The sequence below is a fragment of the Aotus nancymaae genome, unplaced genomic scaffold (assembly GCF_030222135.1).
Source record: "Aotus nancymaae isolate 86718 unplaced genomic scaffold, 86718_ANA_hifiasm-v0.15.2.pri h1tg000020l, whole genome shotgun sequence".
NCBI lineage: Eukaryota > Metazoa > Chordata > Mammalia > Primates > Aotidae > Aotus > Aotus nancymaae.
This window is the reverse complement of record NW_026988432.1, coordinates 45335290-45350438: the sequence shown is the minus strand read 5'-3', so window position 1 is coordinate 45350438 and position 15149 is coordinate 45335290. Positions and strand designations below refer to the sequence as shown.

At 35.9% G+C, this 15149-nt stretch overlaps 1 protein-coding gene across 3 annotated transcripts in view; it reads right to left on the bottom strand.

The window, feature by feature from the left end:
• Positions 1 to 9251: 9251 nt before the first annotated feature.
• B4GALT6 (beta-1,4-galactosyltransferase 6) overlaps positions 9252 to 15149 on the bottom strand; it is a 60225-nt gene continuing 54327 nt past the window's right edge. For all 3 annotated transcript variants that reach the window (XM_012447247.3, XM_064379313.1, XM_064379314.1), the window contains 3 exons: positions 13951 to 14073; positions 13221 to 13322; positions 9252 to 12748 (listed from right to left, as the gene is read on the bottom strand). In XM_012447247.3, the coding sequence (XP_012302670.1) occupies positions 12601 to 12748; positions 13221 to 13322; positions 13951 to 14073 (373 nt within the window). In that variant the 3' untranslated portion in view covers positions 9252 to 12600. The remainder of the gene's footprint in view (positions 12749 to 13220; positions 13323 to 13950; positions 14074 to 15149) is intronic.

The following is a 15149-nucleotide window of genomic DNA, read 5'->3' as shown; positions in this document are numbered from 1 at the left end:
TGGTGAAACCCCGTGTCTACTAAAAATACAAAAATTAGCTGGGCATGGTGGCACACGCCTGTAGTCCCAGCTACTCAGGAGGCTGAGGCAGGAGAATCGCTTGAACCCAGGAGGCGGAGGTTGTGGTGAGCTGAGATCGAGCCATTGCACTCCAACCTGGGTAAAAAGAGTGAAACTCTATCTCAAAAAAAAAAAAAAAAAAAAAAAAAAATGATCTCAGCCATAGCTCCAGGAGGAGGGGAATGGGAGTGAGCAACTCATTGGTCTAAATCAATGAAGTCTCATCATCTTTGTCATGCACTTGGTTTAGGGATGGCAGGGAATCTAAAATGGCCCAATCAGAGGGAAACCCAGGACTTCTCTTTTACGCATAGATAAAAATGGTGCACATCCCTGGGCAAAGGCAGCTCTGGCAGGTGCTGGCAGCCATCGTAGGAATGCGAGGGGAGCCATCCTCGGGAGAGGGGGCAGTTCCAGGAAGGGAGAAAGTCAGTCTTAATGACACTGCTGAGTGGCTGAAGCACTGAATATTTCTGGAATTTTCACCAGCATTAACTAAGAGTTTCCTTTTTTAAGTGAGTTTGATCCTGTTATTTCATTACTTACGACCAAGAATGTCTTTACTGATACAGCTATAAAAATATTCATCATCTTCTCTTTGGTAAGATAAAGTACAAAAAAATCAGTAAAGGATCTAAAATAGGCTTTTCCCTCACACATAATGTTAAATTGAAAGAGTCAATACTATGCTTTATTGAGAATAAAATTGTCAGAATTTTTTCAAAGGTAATTATTTTATTATGCTCTTCTTGAAAATAATTTAACAATGTTAAGAAATTAAAATTATAGTAACCCATGGTTTTACCACAGTAGAATGTTTTTTATATTTTATTTAATTTTTTTTGGAGACAGAGTCTCGCTCTGTCACCAGGCGCCAGGCTGGAGTGCAGTGGCATGATCTCGGCTCACTGCAACCTCTGCCTCCCAGGTTCAAGCAATTCTCCTGCCTCAACCTCCCAAGTAGCTGGGACTGCAGGCGCACGCCACCACGCCCAGCTAATTTTTGTATTTTTAGTAGAGATGGGGTTTCACCATGTTGGCCAGGATGGTCTCGATCTCTTGACCTTGTGATCCGCCCGCCTCGGCCTCCCAAAGTGCTGAGATTACAGGCGTGAGCCACCACACCCGGCCAAATGTTTTTTATTAATAGATTATTAAAAATGTTTATATAAAATTAGAATCATAACTGAAATTGTTTTTTATTCTTTAATTTTATCATAACCAATTTCCCATGTTTCTCTGTAATCTTTATAATTATTTTCATTTTTTGAAAAAATTACCATCTTGTTTATATACAGTAATTTCATTAGACCACTCCCATAATGTGATCCATACACTTTGCTTCAACCTAGTTTTTTGTATTTGTAATTATGCTGCAATTAACAGATTTATGAAGCATGCAGCTTTTTCCTTCTGTTGAATTTGAATTAAGTGAATGGCCTAGCACTTCTAGGATGGTATAACTCCTAGACTAAGCACGGCCTTAGGTATCAAACTACTTGGGAAGAAGTCTTGGTTCCATTCTTGCAAACTGTATTATCTTGCTATTATCTTGTACAGATTACATAAGCTTTGCCTTTTTTTTATTTGTAACATGGGCAAAATCACAGCACGTACAGAGAGTTACTTTGGAGACCAGTTGTCATAATACATGTCAAGGGACTTAAAACAATGCATGGTACATAATAAGCTCTCAAGCGCTCTATTAATGTTTGGAGTAATACTAGCATATGAACACATTAGTACAGTAAGTTCTATGGCATTGTGGCCTTACCAGTGCTGCTTATTGATAATATTTTGTCACTTTAACAGACATACCATTATATCTCATCATTATCAACTTTCATTTCTTTAATTACTGAAGGTGGCCATTTCTCCACTTCTTTTTTTTTTTAATGTGTACTGTCTGTGCCCTTTAATAGACCATTTTATAAAGTATGTCTAATAATCCAAAGGGACTGTGACTTGTTAATTTGTATAGGTGTGTGTATTAGTTTCCTATTGTTCCCATAACAAGTTACCACAAATTCAGTAGCTTAAAGTAACGCAAAATGGTCGTCTTACACCTCTGGAGGTCAGAGGTCTAAAATCAAAGTGTTGGCAGGGCTGTGTTCATTCTGGTTGCTTTGGGGAGAATGAAAATCCCTGCCTTTTCCAGCTTCTAGAGGCAACCTGCATTCCTTGGTTTATGGCCCCTTCTTACAGGAACCCTTGTAATTATATTGGGTTACCCAAAAAATCCAAGATTATCTCCCCAGGTCATGATCCTTAATTTAATCACATATACAAAATCCCTTTTATCATGTAAGGTAACATTCACAGGTTCTGAGAATTCACATGTGGACAGCTTTGAGGGCAATTACTTAGCCTACAAAAGCATAAATGTATTGATTCATTCAACCTACATTAATTGAGCACCTACTCTGTTCCAGATGCTGGAGCTATAAAGGTGTATGGAGACATAGGGCCTGTTGGCAAGGAACATTCTTAGCAATGGAAAGAAAGAACGAAAGGAAGGAAGAAAAAAGAAAGAGAGAAAGAGGAAGAGAGGAAGGAAGGAAGGAAGGGAGGGAGGGAGGGAAGGAAAGAAGGGATTCTTGCTTTTATTAATATCTAATAAAAAGTAAGGAAAATAAACTAGATGATTTTCAAGTTCCCTTCCTGATTTGTGATTTCATGATTGCTACTCAATTTGTTCCCCCAGTGAGATTAGTGATTAAAATACTTAGCTTCTGGTCCTGGAAGAAAAAAATTATATTTACTCCCAGGAAATGACTTTTAAAATAAGTTTTTAGATAAGTAGCTACTAAAACTCATTATTAAAAAATTACTCCATCATTTCCCCCAATGAGTCCTAATTGGATAGCTTTTATTTCCTTATTAAAATATACTATAAAATTAATGCCATATTCTTTTCACTTACAAGCCATGAAGCCCTTCAGGTTGCAGACAGAAAAGTCAATCCATGTGTGTGTTTAAAACTTTAATACCCCTCAGCTCCCTTTGCATGGCTTCAAAGTGCTCCAGTGTATGGGTAAACAGAGATTATTCAACCAATCCTCACTGGACATTCAAGTGCTTCCAATCTTTTGCTAAATAATGCCGCCACACACTAGAACATATGTTGTTTCATATCTATAGAGACGCTTCTTTAGGGTACATGCCTCAAAGAAGACTTCTGGGACAAAAGGTAAATGCTTTAGTAATTTTGTTGGATATTGCCAACTTTCCCTCTACAGACGCGGTGAAAATACCAGGCAATGGATGACCAGCAATGTATGACAGTTCCAGACTCTCCACAGCCTCATCAACAGTGTTTGTGAAACATTTGGATTTTTGCCAATCTGACAGGTCAGAATTGATACTTGCGAGTAATTTAAATCTGCTTCTCTCTTACTGTAAGTGGAGTTGGTCATCTTTCACACAGGACCATTAACCTCTTTTTAAATTAAATTCTTAATTGAGATGATTGTGGGTTCACATGCAGTTGTAAGAAATAATATAGAGAGATCCTGGGTACCCTTTACCTAGTCCTCCTCCTCATCTCGTAAAATTACAGTAGGATGTCACAACCACAATTGACACTGACACAGTCAAGATACAGAGTAGATCCTGATCTTTCTTTTTATGACATTTTTATGTGCGTTCAATAAGATGGGGTAAATTCCATTTACTCCTCCCAGTAATGACAAAAAAACAAACAAAAACAAACTTACACCCTATACAAAACGCATAGGTAGCCTACCAGAAGACTCTGAAAGGTGCAGTGAAGAAAGCACACTGACTAGGGACATGTGAACTGGAGGAACAACCCAGCTGGGAGCTCCTGGAGTTTCTTCCAGCCTCAATACCCCAGCCTGGGTGCTAGAGACATCTGCACCCCAGAAATGCCAATAAGGCAGACTTTTAAAAATTCCCCCATGAAAACATGCTGTAAGTATAAGAACATAAAAAAGAGCAGCCCTTTTTAAAATATATATAAAGTTCTGGGATACATGTACAGAACATGCAGATTTGTTACATAGGTACACATGGGCTATGGTGATTTGCTGCACCTATCAACCCGTCATCTAGGTTTTAAGCCCGCATGCATTAGATATTTGTTCTAATGCTCTAATGATGTTTCCCTGTGTCCATGTGTTCGCATTCAACTTTGGCTTATGAGAAAGAACATGCAGTGTTTGGTTTTCTGCTCTTGTGTTAGTTAGCTGAGAATGATGGTTTCCAGCTTAATCCATGTCCCTGCAAAGGACATGAACTAATTCTTTATTATGGCTGCATAGTATTCCATGGTATATATGTACCACGTTTTCTTTATCCAGTCTATCATTAATGGGCATTTGGGTTGGTTCTGAGTCTTTGCTATTGTAAATAGTGAAGAGCAGCCCTTTTAATCATACCTGTCTGCTCTCCAGAGCAGCACCAGGAAAGAAGCTATGTCCTTCCTCTGCCCCAACTTGCAGTGCTGTAGATGACCTGTTTCCCACCCTCACTCCCACCCTGTCTGCAGTAACTAGATGAGGCCCCTCCCTTACACAGCCTAAGGTAGAACTCTGGAAACTTTCCTTCTTTTATGGGACCTGTCCAAGACTTTTGCCCAATTTTCCATCAGGTTTACAAGTAGGTTATAAAATATTTAGAGGAAAAGGGGGTTGGCCCTTTTCAGAAACCCATGGCAAGTATCTCCCTTTCTTGGTTATGGGCTACTTGGTAAAAACTGTATCTCATTTACCCCCATTCCTCCAGCGCTAAGCACAGTGCCGAGACACAGTGTGTTAATAAATGACAAAAAATTATTGGTGTTGGAGAGAATAAAGGCAAGGCTACCCAAGCTGCTAAACAGGCTAAAAGACTGCATAATCACCTTATGCAAAATGCCATTTATACCAAGGTCAAGAGAAAAAAAGAGTACAATAAAAGGGAAATCTAGTTACCATAGTGACCGTGTTCTGCTGGAACAAAAACACTCAATGGGATTTAACAGAGACTCCAGGAAAATTAATAGCCATCATGACTGTTCTTGGTTCTGACAAAGATGGTGGTGGAAGAGAAGGGAGAAGGAAAAGCAGGCAACAGAGGGGTGGAGGGTGAGAATTGTGTAAAGAACGTCTCATAATCCTTGGAAATTAACTAGATACATTGTTAAAACTACCTCAGATGAAAATTATGCTCCAGAGATAAAGTGACACTTTCTCTTTAATAAGCCAAACAGGTGCTTTCACAATCTGCTCTCATACTCTTTCATCAAAATATTATGGTCACATCATACTGTATATTTCGTGGGAGGGGTGACTTCACTTTTCATTTTTTAAAAAACAAAAATGATCTTGGCAATGAATTTTTTGCTATTTTTTCTCTTACATACTAACCTCTATTAACTTTTTGACTTAGAAGATCCCTTTTAATTTAAAAAATATATTGAGTATAAAAAAGCCGGGCTCTCTATTCAGATATATTCACAGGTGTGTCACACATTTTAAAAATGGCCCTTAACAGTCATAATGAAGGCACTGATCCTAACATAATCCAGTCAATACGAGGTATATGTTTTAATAGAACAGTAATTTAGAATGCTGTTTAGTTCTTCCCTAATCGATGGCAAAGTGTTCCCTTGACAGACTCATTCATTCATTGAGCACTATCCCAGAGATAAAAGTATAAAAATAAATAAGACACTGTTACTCTCAGATAGCCAGCAGTCTTTGGGAGAAAAGAAAATTTGTTAACCAAACACATGCAACAGTGTAGGCCATGCTTTTAATATGGTTTAGGTACTGTGAGCAGAGGTGAAAGGAGTGGCAAATTGGTTGGCCAGAGAAGGCTTCCTTCTCTGGGAACTTTCCTTCTTTTATGGGAAAGAGGAGCTTATTGAGTCAAAGAGGTATGTAGGACAGGCTCAGTGGCTTCCATCTGTAATCCTAGCACTTTGGGAGGCCGAGGCAGGCGATCACTTGAGCTCAGGAGTTTGAGACCAGCCTGGGCAAATAGTGAAACTCCTTCCCTACAAGAAAATCCAAAAATTAGCTGGGTATGGTGGCATGTGCCTGTAATCCCAGCTACTTAGGAGGCTGAGGCAGGAGAATTGCTTGAACCTAGGAGGTAGAGGTTGCAGTGAGCCAAGATCGTGCGACTGCACTTCAGCCTGGGCAAAAGAGCCAGATCCTGTTTCAAAAAAAAAAAAAAAACCTATGTAGATCCTCTGGTGGATAAGACAGGAAAGATTGTGTACAAAGGCAAACGGTAAAATACAGGCCTCTTGGAGCAGCTCATACGTGGCTAAGGAATGGAAAAGATGATCCAGGAATGAGAGGTGAGTTATCTGTCCCAGAGAGACAAGGAGTATTCAGATCAGGAAGGGCCTGGTATGAGAAGCAAAAATACTTGGACCTCATCTGTAGGCAGTGGAAAGACCCAAGAAGATTCTCAGCAACGTAACGTGGTATTTCAAAAGAAACAATTTCTGTGGCAATATGGAAAATGGTACCAAAGAAGCTATATCCTTACAGTGAGAAAAGAGAGTGAGGTAGGCAGATCACCTGAGTCCAGGAGTTTGAGTGCATCTTGGGATATATGGTAAGACGCTAGCTCAAAAAAAAAAAAAAAAAAAAAAACATTGGGAAGGTTTGGGCAGTTGTTGAAGAAACAAAAGACCCAAATGGACTGAAGAGAGAATTAAGAGGTAATGTTGACTGTGTGGAGGAGAAAAAGGGAGGATGATGACTCAGATTCATGCTTTGACTTACTAAGGGGGTGGGAATACAGGAAAAGACTAGGTTTTGAAGAGGGATTTGATACATTTGGCTAAGGACCTGGTGAATTTTAAGTTTCTATGAACAAACAGGTTGGGATGACCAATAAATTGATAATGGGTCAGATGCTAATAATAATTCCAAGCTGGAGATAAAGGCTTGGGAACGTCCTGTATATGCCTAGTGGGTCCATGGCGTTAAAGCTTTAGAAGTACAAGAGATTGCCTGCTGCATTTGGCTATTTGATTAAAATTTAACAATATCAAAAATCAAGTTTCTTACCCTTACTACTGACCTCTTAAGTGCTTGAGAGCCACATGAAGCTAGTGACTACTACATCGGACAGCATGGACATTGAACATCTTCATCATCACAAAACATTCTACTGGACACTATTAAAAGTGAGTATTGTTCCGAAGAGGGAGAGAATGGAAGGCAGAGGAAGGACCTTCCAATCAAACTGCAGGTATGTGTGAAAAGCCAGGCCCAAAAGCCAAGGTAGGAGAGAGAGAGCAGGGACTCAGGCACATTGGGGATATTTGACTTCCTCCAGTAAGATACTGAGAGAAGCTCTGAGTTACTGAATGCCTTCCATGAACTACATATTGTAATGTGTGCTTTCCATATCATCTATCTAAAATCACACAACCTCATGAGGAAAGGGACCCTGATTCCTATTTGCTACATTTCTTATGACTATTAGACAAATTTCAATTGTACACTTTTGCCAGTTTTACTAATTGTTCACATACACCATCACATACAGGGTAATCACTGACTTCGTTTTCTAGTTCAATTGAAGAATGCAGTATCATTCTTTAAATATAAGCCAAGAATATGCATGAAAGAAAAGCTTGTTAATCTAAAGCTGAAAAACTGACTTAATATGAGCCAAGTTTTTGTTCACTGTGTCAGGCACTGTGCTAAATGCTCTACTAGGGTTAGCTTATTTTTAATCATTTCAGTTTTCCTCGGACAGATCATCATCCTCAATTGAGAGAACAGGAAACTGACGACAAGAGAGATTTGAAAATTTGTTACTGTTTCACAGATAATGGCAGAGGAGCCCTGAATTCAAACTCAGATCAGTCTAAGTTACAAGTAAATATTCCACAGTATTTGCTTATAATCCTCACCTTCCACAAAGCCCACCTTATGCAAAATCCTTAAGCAAATTTTTAAGGTCTATTGCAGAAGAACAATTATTTCAACAACGCTTCTGAAGCATACGTTTATAGTTGAGAAATATGTACAGAGAAAAGCTGCTCCTACAAAGATGCTCCATTAGTGAAACAGACAACCAACATTTGCAAAGGACAGAAATGAGCCCCTCATTTGGTGGCATGTGGTTCTTCACATGTTTCTACTACATCAGTTTTACACACAGAAGATGTAAACACCTTGAGGGTAGGTAATGTCTGATACCTCTCAAGATCCTCCAGAGCACACACTTAAGATTATATTAGCAAGGGCATGCAACCAAAAGCTGTTAGGGGAATGTGTTGAGAAAGATGCAAGTTCTATTTTTCACACTGTATTTTGTTTCTTTTCATTGTATAGTTGAGTAGTAAATCACTTTTCTGAAGTCACTTAAATCAAGAGCATGCTCCTTAAGAACAGCCTTCTCTAAATAAAATTTTGGTCCAGAATATACCCACATCCTTAAATCCTTGTCTAAAGATAGCATAAAAAGTGTGTATGTGTTTGTGTGTGTGTATATATATATGATATATATCAAGGATATATATAAGATCAAATATACAAATATATAACAATCATATATAACACACACATATATATATGATCATTAAATGGAGTTATTATGTTTTTACCAGAGGACACATTAGTACCACAGTGGGGCAGACTAAGCTGACTAAATTTCATGGTTTTAAATGATTATGATTTAATGACTGGTTTTAGTTATGACATGCAGTAACAATATCCCTATAGATCTTATTATACATAAAATAATTACAATTCATTTCACAAATAGTAAGTTGATAAAACTCATGATCTCACAATCTAGTCTCAAATACAAATCTAGTCCTTAAATATTTTTGAGATTTGGCTCTTTGCCTTAAAAATCGGTACTACCTGATACCTGGAAAACAAGCAGTAAATTGAGCATAGTACACCAGCTTAGTTTACTGAAGGGCAGGGAGAAGAAAATTTAAGGTAAAAATGAATTATTAAATATTTATCTTGATATAATAGATTACTAATTGTTGTACTAATGAAAAATACTTAAACATTACTTTTTGAGATAAAAGGAATAAGATGATCTCCAAATGTATTTAAGCTGTGGTTACCTTATGCTTATATAGCAACCCTAATGTCAACCAAAATAGTCATCAATAATTAAAAATTTAGGATAACAAACAAAAAAAACCCAGGTAACCCAAAAAAGTTCCTGAGAAGGAAATAATTACATCTTCACACAAAGTCTTTAGAACATTATATTTCATAAAAGACAATGATAAAAAAGTACAAACATTTCCATGAGAAGCAAAAAAAGAAGCGGGAATACAAGAAATTACTACCATTTATTTCAGTGCATTTATATAGAAGCCTTTCATCTAAATAAGTAAAATAATCTTAAGTACACTTCCTCTTTCTGATAAATACTATGACCATTTCAGTTCTCTCAACAGGCATACTTGCAAATCCAAGACAATAAATCTATAGTAGTATTTATTCAAAAAATACATAAAGAAATACATCAAAGACAAGCAAAGGCCAAATAAAATGACACAAAATCTGCTTTCACTTGTAGGAAGCCTCCAGAAAGAGAATATTGTATTGGACATTTTTCCATTTTGTTTTAGAATAGGTATAAGTATCTTGGCTGGGAAAACGGTATATAATCAAGTTTTTAAAACATAACTGTATTTACTTAATAGTATAGTCTTAACTGAATACCTTTTCACAAAAACAAAAATTTAAATGTAGATTTTAAAAATACTCATAAAACCCTAGTTTTGGCAAAGAATTAACTATCGCCACTGTGAATTAGATACAATGTTACAGCAAATGCGTACTCTTCCCCTTTTCTTCTCTACAGACAGGCTCATTAATCATTACTTCCTTCTGTAGTTGAAAAGCACCGTGTAATTTTCCCAGTTAGTGCCATAGGGACCTCCTATTAGCCCCAGGTCCACATATACAGGTTTCTTGACTTTGAGACTAGGAAATACAACAGATAAGTTATCAGAGGATGTCTTCATAATTTCAGAAAGATCTCAATTTGCTTGACTTCATTTGTTTAGAAATGAATAATACTCTTTCCATAGACATACCTAGCATTGCACTGATATGGAAAAGGCAATCAATATATGCTCATTAATAAATCCTCCAAACATACTATAAAGAAGATAGTTTGCATTTGCAATGTATTTGTTAATCTTTATGTAATAGATTTATTGTCATACAATGAAGAAAACTGGGCACAGCTCTGTCAATCTTACAGAAACATATTAAGGTCACTGTTTATAGGCAAAAATAATTTTAGGTCTACACTAAAAAAGCAAACCAAACAAAAAGCAAACTAGTGAGGGTTTTCACAGGATAACAAACCATATTCAAAACTGAAAAAAAGCAAAATGTTTATATCTCACTCCTGAAACAAAAATTAACGTCAGACTTAATAAGGCAGATACGAGTAGTACTAAATTTCCTTGAAACTGTAAAATGCATATAAAAATGAAAAGATACCAATGTGGACAGCTCCATATTAAAAAGAGAAAAAAATGTTTCCTTTATAGTAAGACTCAGAAACAGTCCTAATTTTCCCCACCACTATTTCGGTATTATTGGGTTAATTATGCCATCACATTAGTGATCAACAAACATTAACATTCCCAGTTTGACTTTTAAAACTACATTACTAATAGACACAGAAAATGAACTGATAAATAAGGTACAAATATTGTAATTTTCAGAAAGTTTGATTTTTCATTATTTTTAGTACCACAAAAGATAAATATTTTGGAAATATTTCTAATAAATAAATATGAAAATATTTTGTTTGGTATCATAACAGAGAAGCTATCCATTTTCTCAAAGTGTAAGAATTTCAATTATTTTATAATTTATTTTGTGGTCATTTGTGTTATCAATATTGCCATTCAAAATAAAACTTACAATCTGAGATAAATAACCATAGTTCTGTTTCAGGTAAACAATCCTTGAGGCAAATATTATACAAATATCTCTCACATATAGATTCCTATTGTTGTTGAAGAGTCACTTTATTTTCTTGTTTTAAATTTGTGAAAATATCAAGATATTTTAAAGAATCTTTATAACTGCTAATTTTCAAAAAAGAATACTGTTTGGCTTTGCTGTGGAAAACTTCATCCAAAATTAAGATATGTACTTGGTATCAGGTAGTAAGACCTTTTTCAGAGAACTGTCATATGAAGACAGCTGGACAAAGTCCTGACACTCATGGAAACATACAAGATACTACATATAGAAGACATTATAGTATCAGTGCACTTAATAACTGATCATGTATTTTAAGATTATTAAATTATACTTTTAGAAAGGAAATTTTAGTAATTAACACCAGATATATAATCTCTTAAAAGTGAAAAAAATATATATATAGTTTGAATGAAACTGACTAACATTCAAGGGTCCCCTCCAAAAGCGAAATTCTATGTCTGAGAACTAAACTTAAAATTTGTTTTCATCTGCTAAGTATTTATCTTCATAAAAATAGAACATTTAATTCTTATCTAATAGTATAATTCATTTGTATATTATAAGCACTATTGGGTTTTCTTCCATAGATCATTCTTTTAAAAAAAACTGACTTGATTTCTTTTTAAATGAAGATAATTTTTTTGGCTCTTCTAAACTGGAAATAATAAAAGTGCTGTTCACTGTGAATTTAAAAAAAATACAGAGTATAAGCACACAACCTTGGAAACATTTTTTGAGGCACAAAATCCCTGACACACCAGAGGTACATGAAAGACATTTAACATAAAGAGGTCCTTTATATCATGTCACATTACAACTTTTAAGATTTTCTTGGTAATACTCATGCAATATGCATAAACAATATGGTTGTGATTTCTAGCAAAATCAGATGAGATTGCAAGCAAGGAAAAACATAGGTAATCCTGGTAGGAAGAAAAGCTGTTTACGTCCTTTCTTCTTTCCCTTTAAAGCCTAAGAAAGCTGTGACTTCTTCCACACAAAAGGCTGAGGTCTAAAGCTCAAAACTAGTATAACAGTTTACTGTATTAGTTGGCTGTCAATTATTGACAGTTCCTTCATTTCACACAAGGGTTAACCTTTGTTTAGTGGCATAAATTTAGTGAGGTTTTTTTCATGCAAATAAAAAATGTCTATAAAAGTCCAATAAAGGTATAACCAATTACATGCAAAATTGCAACACATCTTATTTTTTTAACAATTTGCACACATTAATTTATATCACATATATACAAAATATGTTTAAATGGAAATAAAAGCATTCTCTTGAATTAAATTATAGATTTTAGTATAAAAATTTTCTCTTCATAGGGAGCTCTCTTAACTTCCAATCTTAAGTAGTGGCTTCTAGTTTCTGCAGTGCTCACCATGGGGGTATGTCTCAGAGCAGGGAGGACAGGTGAGAGAAGGGTGACTGTATATAGTCCCACTCTGTAAACATTGAGGACAGCTGGCTCTTCTCAGAAAAAGGGCACTGTAACACAGCCAATCACTGGCCTCCACTAAGAGTGCACTCCAAATTTATGATCCAGCATTGTGGTCTATGTTGCCATGAGAGCCACTTCTTTTAATAGTCTTCGATTGGAGCTAACTCTGGCATGAGGTTTACAGATATGTTTGTATACAACCTATCAACCAGTATTTTTGGCCTATATATTAAATTGTTCAACCCATCGATGTACTGACGCTCCTTGGAATACCTTAGTAGTTTATACCTATAGTTTTAGAGGAAAAAGCAAAAAAAAGTAACAGAAACATGTTCAAAAAGGAAAATTGATAAGGACTGTATTCAAGGTCATCTTATAACTAAAGCAGCTAATGCTCTTTACAATTTCTGATTCTTGTGCATAATTTAAGAATATTTAAACTATTATTCTAAATTAGCAATTTTACTACTCAAAAAATACCACCTGAAAAAATTATTTTACACTTTTACAATTAGACATCTTTAATAAATAAAATGTTATGCTTTAAATAGCGAACCGGGCTCTTTAAGGTAAATATGTGTATTTATTAATACATATATATCTAAGTCTCTTCAAAACAAGCACCAAAAATGCTTCCTCTGTAATGATTCCCTTCAGCAAAAAATACTTTCCTTCCATTATGAAAATTCCCTTCAGCAGCTTGTTTGGGGTTCAACCCATTTTTATTTACCTTGGTATCTGAAGATAACATTCAACTTACCGTCCTAAAAACTGGACTTCACCTCTATGGTGATGAGGAATTGACTTGTATTTTCCTAAGTCTCCCTCTGGTCTGGTTACATTATATCCAGCATAGTGAACTCTATAATACCATATGTGGAAATGAAAATATAAAGAAATAAAATATGAAAATGGGTTATGTGAGTTCAATTTTAAAACACAAAAGAATGCTTCAGTCCAGGGTTCCCCAACCCCTGGGCTACAAACCAGTATAGGTCCATGGCCTGTTAAAAACTGGGCCACATAGCAGGAGGTGAGTGAGAATCACTGCCTGAGCTCTGCCTCCTGTCACATCAGCAGTGGCATTAGATTCTCATAGGAGCATGAACCCTATTGTGAACTGCACATGTGAGGGATCTAGGTTGTGTGTTCCTTCTGAGAATCTAATGCCTGATGATCTGAGGTGGAACAGTTTTATCCCAAAACCACCATCCTGGGTCCATGAAAAAGTTATCTTCCAGGAAACTGGTCTCTGGTACCAAAAAAGTTGGGGACTTGGGGACCACTGCTCTAATCTATATGCTGCCAATAATTTCAGAAAGCAGTCTTAATCAAAAAAAAAAAAGGAGAAACAGAAAATAGGGTTTAGAAACCTCAAACATTTCCCATCCCAAAGAATCTTTTCTAGGAATAGATAAGTACTACAGTTTACCTAATAGAAATAAAATTTATAAAAATTCTATTAGTTAACAATTTGTACCTCCACATACCTGTTCCAAAGGTCATCATCTTCTCCTCCCCATCCCCAGAAGGCATTAGGAAAACCATTGATCTTTCTAAATTGTTCCACTGTCAGCCCACTTACACCACCAAAAAACTCTTTATATGGAAGACTAGAAAAGAAAGATACAGTATTCTAAAAATAAAGTCATACGAGTTTGCCGTGTGAAATGAAGTTTGCAGTCTTTCATTTGCTTTGCAAAAATATGCCCTTATATTCGATACAGATAATCATATTAGAAAATGTAAAGTATACCAAGAAACAAAACATTCTTATGAAATTAAATTACATGCACTAATGAAACAAGTGCATGTAAATATATTATGTTAAACATAAAGCACTTATGGTAACTGAAATTTAATATTTAGTATACAAATAAGGCTCAAAATAAAACCTGTAAGGCTCAAAACCCAGGGCCCCAAAATTGTGTATTTTCACAACGAAAGTAAACATGATTAAATATATTAATAACGATCAATGCATGTCAGATGTTCCTAAATGAGTAACATTTTAAAAATTAACTGAATTATAAATGCATTATTATATAGAGCAGGATAAATATCAATTACAAAAGACAACTCTAGCATTTAATTTTCTAGCTGCCTACTTTTATAATGATCTTATCTGTTGAGATTATACTCTCAAAACACTCATGGATATTTACAAATATATTCATTTTCAATGCACTGATATTTATAGAAATAACTATATTTTTATTTCGATATTATTTTCCTTATCCTTCCCTAACTCATACTCCAAGGAATTTATCAAACAATACAATGTTTTAAAACTTTTCTAAACTGTATTTTTACTTAGCTAAATTGTTTGTTTAGATATAGACTGGCTTTCTGATGTTTAGGCAGCGTCCCTAGACCTGTAGCCCTGAATACATTCCTGTGGCCTGAAACGTGCCCGTTGGGAACAGATGCTGGAGCACAGAAAACATGACCATGCACAGCACCCAAAAATCAAGCAGAGGGAAACCTGGCTGCGACCACGGCAAAGCTGTCTCAGAGGAGGAACCTTTTTGTTAGATGCCTCACACACTGTGAGAAGGACGTGCTGTTTGCCAGCTGGGTTCTCATGTGGCACACAGACCAGGGAAGAGTAGCTCCTTCATGGAAGCCTAGGGTTGTAGAAGAAAGCAGTCTTGCCCTCGCCCTAGGTCAAAGGTACTCTCAAGACTCA